The sequence below is a fragment of the Aptenodytes patagonicus genome, chromosome 7 (genome assembly GCF_965638725.1).
Source record: "Aptenodytes patagonicus chromosome 7, bAptPat1.pri.cur, whole genome shotgun sequence".
NCBI lineage: Eukaryota > Metazoa > Chordata > Aves > Sphenisciformes > Spheniscidae > Aptenodytes > Aptenodytes patagonicus.
In genome coordinates, this window is record NC_134955.1 from 2,131,434 (window position 1) to 2,141,413 (window position 9,980).

General features: G+C 44.4%; 1 protein-coding gene across 1 annotated transcript; it reads right to left on the minus strand.

Moving 5' to 3' along the window:
- Positions 1-2,155: 2,155 nt before the first annotated feature.
- LOC143162772 (proto-oncogene Mas-like) lies at positions 2,156-3,494 on the minus strand. The gene has a single exon (XM_076343342.1). The coding sequence runs from the start codon at positions 3,491-3,493 to the stop codon at positions 2,537-2,539; it is 957 nt and encodes a 318-aa protein (XP_076199457.1). The 5' UTR covers position 3,494; the 3' UTR covers positions 2,156-2,536.
- Positions 3,495-9,980: the final 6,486 nt, after the last annotated feature.

The following is a 9,980-nucleotide window of genomic DNA, read 5'->3' on the forward strand; positions in this document are numbered from 1 at the left end:
GAGGGTGGCGTTAACTACTGGGGGACAAAGGCTTGGGAAAGGGAACCAAATCAAGGCACCGGAGAGTCTTTCACTCTCCTGCGTGTGGTGAAAACTGGACTGTTCTGAAGCGTCCACATGCCCATACACATCCCTTCCTCTAGGCCTTAACTGCACCGCAGAAATACCAACAGTAATGTGTGTGCCTTCTGCTGAAATCAATGAGAAAATAAAGATTATTTCAGACTCTGGTGTCTATGGACTCCTCAGAGGAGTGGGGTTAGGTTTGCTGTCCTTGGGGAACAGGTGACACCATCCCTCGCAGGCACCGCATGCCGCTGGCACATGGACCATGTTGAGGAGCATACTCAACACTTCTGGCCTGGGCTGCCTGTCTCCTTTCAGCTGTCCCCAGTGAAGCAGAAATGTGGGCTTTTTTCAGGGTGCTGGTGGCCCCTGAGGAATGTACCCTTCTCATGCGTGACCTCTGGTCTTCTGGATGTCCTGGCATCCTTCCAGAGAGATACCGAGCAATTCAGAGGACAAACTTAGTTCAGATGCTGAGGACATTCTCCCTGGCAAGCTGGGCTGACTATCCTGGTGTTAGTTCAGGGTGGAAAAGCCTGCAAATGATCCCCACCTCCTTGCAGATCCTATCGCTGACTTCTTTTGGACCACAGGAGATAACACTGCAAATACCTGGCAGATGCCACCCCTGAGAATGCTTGTCTTTTACCATGGATGATTGAGGGTGTCTACGATGGTGGTTTATATGCAGGCATCACCTTTGAAATGTCCAAGCTTGGCTGTAAAGTCTTCACATTAATGTGATGTGTAAAATGTGTTCACATTAAATGCTGCATGTCTTCATGACGGGTATGTTTAAGGACAAACTGTCAGGATGGAAAGTTTTTCACAGTTTATATTCTGTATGTTTTTTGTCACGATGGCTTCTTCTGAGCACAGAAATGTTTTTAAATACAATCGGTTTTCCTTTTAAAAAAAAGGCTTTTGACATTTTTAATAATAACAGAAATGTTTCGGTTCTCCCAATGATAAAATCATTACAGATATTAAAAGGGAAACATTTTTAACATGTTTTCTGATAAATGGATGCTCTCTTCTCCTCAGCAGTAGAAGTTAGAAGAAAAAAAACCTTACTGAAAATAATTGATGACATAGACCTAATCTGAATCAACTACATGTACATTGCAGAACAATAGCATTAAAAATTAAAGAATAGTAGAAATGGAGCTCAAATTTCAGCTTTCAGGAACTGTAAACAGGAAGAAAAAAGCAACTACAGACATTAGGGTGAACCGCTTTTTTTTAAGTGGTGTTTTTCAAAATTAATAAAAAGACAAATGAACAGAAAAAGGATAATAGACAATAGAAGAATGCAGCTTCCCTTTAGGAAAATATTTGCAGATGAAGGCATGAAGAGGAAATCTGTAAGGTTTCTCAAAGAAAATTACCTGTGTTGCCTTCTTCTATCAATTTAGGTTAAAAGAGCAAATGTTATGTAGTCTGATAGTACAACACTTCAAATAATCACATCTTGCATCTCAAGGGATTGGGTCTAGAGAATAATTTGTTGCAAATTGTGGTATCTATTTACCTTTCTTCTGTCTCCTATTTTTTCCCTATCCTTGAATTTATTTCTGTTGGTAGAGGAGATGTTAGAAGCCACGGGTTCTTACCTGTCCTTCTTAAAGGAAGAAATAACAACCCAATGCATGCTGTACTTAGATGCAGATACTCTGTCCTGGGCTGGAGGAAGCTAAAACAATATGCAACTGCAGCCCTGTATTGCTTTGAAATACAAAAAAAGGGAGCGTGCAACTCAGTGCATAAGATTGTAAGGCAAGTTGGTAGGGGTTGGAGCCCTTTTCTGCTACATCACAACTCTATGGTATGGAAACCTCCCCAGTTAATAGAAGAAAGGGGCTTCTAGGGCATGAATCATTTCACTATTTGAAATGCTCATAGTAGGAAGCAAAGAATCGTGCACTCTGTGAGCCGCAAAAGGTTGCATGTGTTGCTGAGATACAGGTATTTAAAATTAAGTGAGCTAGATAGACTCTCCTTCCAGGAATTTCATGGCTGATTTCAACAGGAGGAGGATTGGTTCCCATCTCATCTTCAGAGACCTGAGTAAAAAGTGACTGAGAATTTATGAATTTGATATTGTTGTGGTCTGAAAGACAGAGATTTATTGAGTGAGCTGCAAATTCTGAGTGGGATCCCTTTGATGAAATGCAGACACCAAGACATTTCACCTTATCAAATTGAAATCATTTAATGGCCACTGAAAAGAAATAGGCACTTTCAATGTGGTCCCAATACAGGTCAGATAAATTCTGTGGTCCAGGTGCTTATGTGTTTACACCGATCACAGGTGGAGCTTAAAATAACTAGCTAAAGGGTAGAGATCTACAATGAATATACTGAAGGTTAGGTGAGACAAACCTTCCCCAATACCTCAGAGTTCTTCAATTCTGTAAACTATCGGCCCTCAGCTCCAGACCAGTGTTACCGTGTTAGGCACAGCAGGGTATTAGGAGGACATAGTTATTGTGTCACGGGTTTCCCGTTCATCTTTGTCATCTGCTGAATCTTCAAAGGCCCTCTGGAATGCCAGCCTGAGGGTGAACTTGATTCTTCGATCCCTGTAGCTCCCCACAAGGAAGTAAATGATGGGGTTGAGACTGCTATTCACGCAGGACAGCACAAAGCCGATCTCTGGGGAGTAGAGAAATTTGTAGCCCAAGAAGTCAAAGAGGATCAGGACGCTCAAGGGCACAGCGAAAATGAGGAAGAAGAGGACGGTGAGCATGATGACAGTGAAGAGCCTGCCTGTTCGGAGGTGTTGGGAGCTGCACTTGACTCTAAGGAAGAGGGTCAGGCTGAAGAGCAGCATGAGGGGCGTGCAGAAGAGGAAGTCCAAGGCTCCGATGGTGATGAGCAGGAGCCGGCAGCTCCTGGCAGAGGGGCGAACGGTACACAAAACATACCCGAGCGTGTTCAGCAGCAGGGAGAGACCCCAGAGCAGGCCGGAGATGATGGCAGACAAGTGCTTTGGGCGGTGGCTTCGGCACCAGATTGGACAAAGGACAGACAGGCACCTCTCAATGCTGATGGCCGTCAGGAGATACAAGCCGGTCCCGTACATGAAAAGATCCAGGAAGAGGAATATCCCAAACTGCACCCCGACGTTGAACTGCATCAGGTACTGAACCGTCTCGATGGCGATGCAGAGGAGATACCCGAAGTCGGCAGCGGCCAGGTTCAGGATGTAGACAGTGAAGTGGTTTCTCCGGATGCGGAAGCCAAGGTACCATAGGACCATGCCGTTTCCCACCATCCCACAGGCAGCGCTGATGAGGCAGAAGCTCTCCATGAACTTGAGGACAGCATATGATGGCTCTGTCTTTCCCGCAGCCCCACTCTGATTAGTCCCATGAGCCTGGCTGGTTGCAGTTGGAAGGAAGATTGATGTAGTTGAAGTAATCATAATGAGTGATTTCAGACAGACCTGTAAGCAGAGAGGAGAGAGGTGGTAACTCCGGTGTGACTTTCCCTCGTGGTGACCTGGTGGTGTTTCTTGATTTGTTCCAGCTCTTTGTAGCCAGAGCTTGATTTAGGGAGGGATTGCTGTGTTTGCACTTAGAGCACAGAGCGTTGTTCCAAGCATTGTATATAAGGCCAAATTCTATACGACATATAGGAAAAATTACATTGCACTGTATTTCTCCCTTTTTAAAATTTAGGGTCCTTTTTGCAGTCAGTATTGGGAAACAAATATCTTAAAAAAGCAATAATAGCTCAGATTAATCATATCTGAAAAGTTTCTCTTGTCTGAATAAAAAGAGAACCCAGTATTAACAACTCTGGTATAATTGTCTTTGCTTCGTGTGGCTAGGATTAGGTGAGACAAATCTTGTGACAAGTGTGTGAAAGTTCTAGGCAATCAGCATACAAGTTCAATCAGCATGAAAGCTGATCGAGTTTTGTCCTATGCATATGCCCAGAAAACATGGTAGAGAGTACTCAAAATAGCTGGTAGTTTTTTATGTTGATGACCGATTTCTTTTTAATAAAGTGTAGTTTAATGTGTTTGGTTTGTTCCCTTGAGCCCTATGTACAGGCAATAAACAATTTAGTCTGACAGAGTCAGCCCTTAATAACTTCCTTCGCAGAGAGAAACTATAAGAACCACATGTGTGACAAAAAGTCTGACCCTCACAGGACATTGGAATTACGGCTCAAATAATTATTTCACCCCATTCCCTGAGGCAGTTGACCCTGCTTCTTCCCCCACGATACTGGGATCTGAATGAGAATCTTGGGGGTGAGGGAAAAAATAAAGTCGAAAAATTGATTTCACACCTTTTTTTTTGTCTGACGAGGTCAAACAGTGTGACTCTTTTCCTCTCTCCCCGCCAGCTATTAATGTTGACATGTGAAGGTAGAGAAGGGTCTTGAAAGATAGCAGGAGATAGTTAAAAAGAAGAGAGGAACAAATCAAAACGGGGAGAGCTAGGAAGATGTGAATCATTGAACAGTCTAACCAGCATGAATAGTCTGTTCTCTCTTTGTAAAATGCTGCAGTATACATGGAGACAGACTTCCATAAACAAGCGAAATGTGACAGATTGAATCAATATTGTTTCATCTCAGCACCCCAGACACACTGTCTTCAGTGCTGCATGGATAGAGGCAAGATAAATGCATGACACAGGTAATTTCCTTGGCCAGCTGATGGCCTGGAGCAGTGGAGACAGTCTTGCTGCATTAGTCTGTGGAAGGCACGTATGCCAGCAGTGCTTGGTTGGGAATCCAGCTGGGACCGTTAAACCTGGCTTTCGCCATTAAAAATGCAAACATCTCCTTTAACATTGCCTTTAGAGCTGCTGTTTGAATTAATGGAGGTTTATGAGCACCTCCAACAGTAATGTATTTTATCCTAAGATAGCTGTCTTAGGTAGGTGTGCAGTCACCTGCCTGTCTTTGCTGACTGCAGATACATTGCAGAGTGCCAGCTTCAGCGAGAGGATTAGTGTGTGGACAGCTGAAGTTAGCTGAGGTGAATTCCACCCTTAACTTCACCAAGGCTTGCAGGATGTGAAACCTTTAGGGTTGACTGAAATGAGGGAACTTCTGGCACTGCTCCATACTCTTACATAGGAAGCTGGATGATTCTATCCTCAGCTGTTACGGGACCTTGAGTGCTTCTAACATTAAGACTTTAGAGACCAGTGGTCTCTAAAGGAAGAATTTTAGTACATACTGAAAGGACTACAGAAAAGAAAAACCATCATCTCCTTCAGAATGCAAAGAATCTCTGTTGTAACAGTCTCACAACAGGAACATCTCTGAGTTCAAACTCACCTTCTCTTTCCTTATCTGAGGAGAGCAGCATACTGCCTGACCAACATAACTAGCAAGGCTACCTCTTCCCTGAACATCTGTAGCATGCAAAGTGAAAAGATACAGCCTTATGACTTTGTTCACTTCCTCACTACCTGCTTTTGAGGTGGCAGCAAATTACCAGACCTTGACACAGTAGAAAGCAGCTGAAGCAGCCTCTGATTCTGTGAACCAAGTCTGCTGTGAGGAGAAAGGAAGACCCAGTGGTTAAGTGGTTTCCTAGCCTTTAGAAGACCCAATGCAGCACTATGCTCTGCCACAAGCTACCTGTGTAACCTCAAGCAAATTTCCAATTGATTTGAAGAGGACATGAACATTTGAGTGTCACTTAAGCTCTGTCTAAGCCCATTCCAGCCTTCTGACCAGGTGCCCATTTTAGGAAAGCGGCTATTCTACCTCCCTGCTGCAGTCACGTCCAGAAGGCAATTGACCCCATCCTCCAGAAGTGCGTCTCTCTCCACTGGGCATTCAGGGAATGCCAGGTGATTAGCTGTCTGACTTAAGCTTATCAAGCATATTTCCTAATGTTAAATGGCACGGCCCTGTGCCATTGGTCATACATGCATAAAGACTGCCAGGTACAGATATGGCTGTAATGGACGCCCTGTGGATAAATGACAAAACAAAATATTTTGCCTTCCACTGTAATCGAAGTGAAGGAATCCTTCTCTGACTTCTGTAGACTGTGGAAAAGAATACTGAAAAAGTCACTCACAGTTCTCATATATTTATTGTATGACCTTGGAAAGACTGGTTTCTTGTTGTCTCCAAGACACATTCATGTCTCCAAGACATATTCAAGATGTGAGTCTACTTCCTTAATGAAACTAATTAATGAAAGCTTGCGTCAAACAGCAGCAGACTGAGTCTAGGTGGTCTTTTTCTCTCTTGAGATTAAACATCCGTCCTATGGTTTGCATGCTAAGTACCATGTAGTTCTTGTGGCAGATGTCAGTCTGAACAGCCTTGACACCACAAAGACATTTTAGACTATGGACACAAAGTTATGATGTCGTATTTTCTTGGCTAATCTTAAGTGATCACTTAAGACCCAAACTCCTAATGCTAGGTCTCTGAATAATGGCATCTTATATTAGAGAGGTGTATCTAGAGCAATTCAATAGCACTTGTTAATGGAAAAGGGTTGCCAGAATGAAGCTCTCCTTATCTTGAAAATGACCAAGACAATTGCTTTCCTATAGCCAATTTCTAACCAGCAGCAGAAGAAAATGTTTGATCTCCTTTCCTCCATTTTTTTTCCTCCTCCCTTCCCCTCACCATCTCTCCAAAAGCATGACAGAAAGCATTAGACAGAGTGCAATGGCAAAGATACCGCCTAGGAATTTCTCACCTTTTTGTGGGTTCCTTGGAATTTCAGTGACTGATTTGCAGCAGCTGCCTGGTATGGATCTGCTGGGTAAAATTGTCACCTGAATTCTGTGACATACGGTCCAGATAAGATCCTTGTGTCATACTGTAGTGCTGGGCTAGTTAGAGACTATTTAAAAAGCCATGGTCTTTTTAACGTGACATCCGACAGCCAGCCAATCACTGTCTTGGGGAAATATCTAGTTTGTTGTGTGTGGTCACTTAGATTTGAACCACTTCCCCCTTCCCTCTTTGTACAGAACCTGTCACTGTCATGGCTGTGGAAATGTTTTTTTACTACTTCTCCCTTCTTCAGCCAGTCTCACAATACAAAGAAAGCAAGAACTGTCTGTACAAAATTATACCTTGCCTCTTGCACCGATGCTTTGTTTCCTACTTGTGTCCCTGAGGTGCTCTAGTTTCACAGTCCTCGAAGAAGGTGTCTTACGGCTGCTCAGGGTCACATAGATTGAGAAATTGTGTGTCCTTTTCCATAACGCCTGCTGATGATTTCACAACCTCCCTCAGCACAACTTCTCATTCCCCGAGGGCCTATTGTCCCTGCCAAACTGGCCTTAACACACCCATCACCACAGAGTGTCCTCTTCTGACCCACAGCCTCTCCCAACACAAGTTACCACCCTACTTAGTCCCTACTGCTTCACACAACGTTTCCTGGAGGAGGGTCCACCCAAACTCTGTAGCCTTACCACACCTCAGCAGCTGCAATTGCACAACCTCTGCTTGTGCTGCCTTCAATACACAATGCCCGCTTCTGATGTCATGAGCTCTTTCAGCGCAACTTCACACCCCGCAGTATTACCTGCCGCTTCATACTGTCTTTTAGCACAGTCCTTCACCACACCTCAGGCACTTCCGATTTCACAAAATACCTCAAGACAGCCTCCAGCCTTGTGCCTTCCATTTCCAGTTTCACAACTTCCCCCCAAAGAGTGCCTCAACTCCATCCTCCCACCATTAAATTCACACCTTTTCACCACCTCATGTCTCTATCAAGACAGCCCCTTGCCAGCATTCACTACCCACCCACAACACCTCACTCATCATCTCATCATGCACAGTCCCTCCATGTGCATGAGTTACCGCCACCATGGTTGTCCAGATCCATGTGCCAAAGTAAAGTGGAGTGAAAAGGGAGAAACACCTTTCTCCTTTCCTGGCAGTAAGCACATCCTTACAGGGAACTATTTTGCAACAGGAGATACCAGCAGCTCTTGATTTGGGCTTGTGCATTAAGTCACTTCTGCTAGTCCATTTGGCTAGGGAAACAAAAGGAGATGAGTATGACCCTAGCCAAATTGCTGCCATGTGTGTCAGTGGGTACAGAAACTGGCAGATCTGGCCCAAATAGCTTAGCAGGCCAGATACCTGACGTTCATCTTTAGCTTCCTCTGCCATTTGTTGTTCCTCTTCCTTTCCCAAAGATTGTTTTTAGTTTCTTACCCAATACTCTCTTTCCTATAGTAACTACTGTTAACCCTTATTAACCTGGCCAGGACTCCAGGCTACAGTGAGATGATATTTAAGTTAGAGGACTATTTTCACCCAGAGAGTATTTAACCTCCTCATTAATTTGGGGATTTTCATTTTCACTGCATGGATCACTGGCATTCTGTGTCGGGAGATAGTTACATTACCTCGGTTGTTATTGGGCCATTGTAAATTTCAAGAAATGTCAACAAAACAAAGTAATGGGCAGTGGATGAAACTATTTATTTATTGACACCCATAAGTCAGAAGCTAAAAATATACAGTAGACTTCAGAGCAGTGATGAATTTGAGTTGAACTGATGCATGAATTGGCATATCTGTTTGCTTTATTGTGTTTCATTTCATAGATTCACCTTTGGCTGCAGAAGTTTTAAGTTAAGAAGGATGAGGCTCTTCTTGACAGCAAGATTGCATAGAATCAGAATGGTTTGGGTTGGAAGGGACCTTTAAAGATCATCTAGTCCAACCCCCCTGCCGTGGGCAGGGACATCTTTCACTGGATCAGTTTGCTCAAAGTCCCATCCAACCTGACGTTGAACGCTTCCAGGGATGGGGCATCCACAACTTCTCTGGGCAACCTGTTCCAGTGTCTCACCACACTCATCATAAAAAATTTCTTCCTTATCTCCAATCTAAATCTAGTCTCTTTCAGTTTAAAACCATTGCCCCTTGTCCTGTCACTACAGGCCTCGCTGAAAAGCCTTTCTTTGTCTTTCTTATGAGTCCCCTTTATATATTGAAAGGCCACAAGAAGGTCTTGAGGAACCTTCTCTTCTTCAGGCTGAACTCTCTCAGCCTTTCTTCATAGGAGAGCTGTTCCAGCCCTTGGATCGTTTTCATGGCCCTCCTCTGGACCCACTCTAACAGGTCCATGCCTGTCTTGTACTGAGGGCTCCATCGCTGGGTGCAGTACTCCAGGTGGGGTCTCACCAGAGTGGAGTAGAGGGTGAGAATCACCTCCCTTGACCTGCTGGTCACACTTCTTTTGATGCAGCCCAGGATACGGTTGGCTTTCTGGGCTGCGAGCGCACATTGTCGGCTCATGTTCAATTTTTCATCCACCAGTAACCCCAAGTCCTTGTCTGCAGGGCTGCTCTCAATCCCTTCATCCCCCAGTCTGTACTGGTAGTGGTGATTGCCCCAACCCAGGAGCATGACCTTGCACTTGGCCTTGCTGAACTGCATGAGGCTCTCATGGGCCCACTCGTCAAGCCTGTCCAGGTCCCTCTGGATGGCATCCCTTCCCTCAAGCATATCAACTGCACCACTCAGCTTGGTGTCATCTGCAAACTGGCTGGGGGTGCACTTGATCCCACTGTCTATATCAGTGATGAAGATATTAAATAGTGTTGGTCCCAGTATGGACCCTTGAGGGACACCACTCGTTGCTGGTTTCTACTTGGACATTGAGCCATTGACTGTAACTCTTTGGACGCAGCCTTTGTGTGCCCTAAGTAATTCTGTTCAAAATCTAGATGTCTATTTCAGACCTAATCCCATCCTAAAATCAGGTCTGAGGTAGATCAGGTGAGTCAATTTCCGGAGACATCTATTTCTTTCCATAGGAGAGCCTAGAATGACAAAGACTCAACTCAGCTGACTTCCACAGCCACGAAAGAGCTGACTTCCTTCCTCGGTTTCCCCATTTGTAAACTAAGGATTTTTTTTACTTAATCTGTAATTCGCTGACC

Bases quoted from the DNA above. Each gene is read 5' to 3' on its own strand.
- LOC143162772 (XM_076343342.1), bottom strand. From the start codon at position 3,493: ATGATTACTTCAACTACATCAATCTTCCTTCCAACTGCAACCAGCCAG.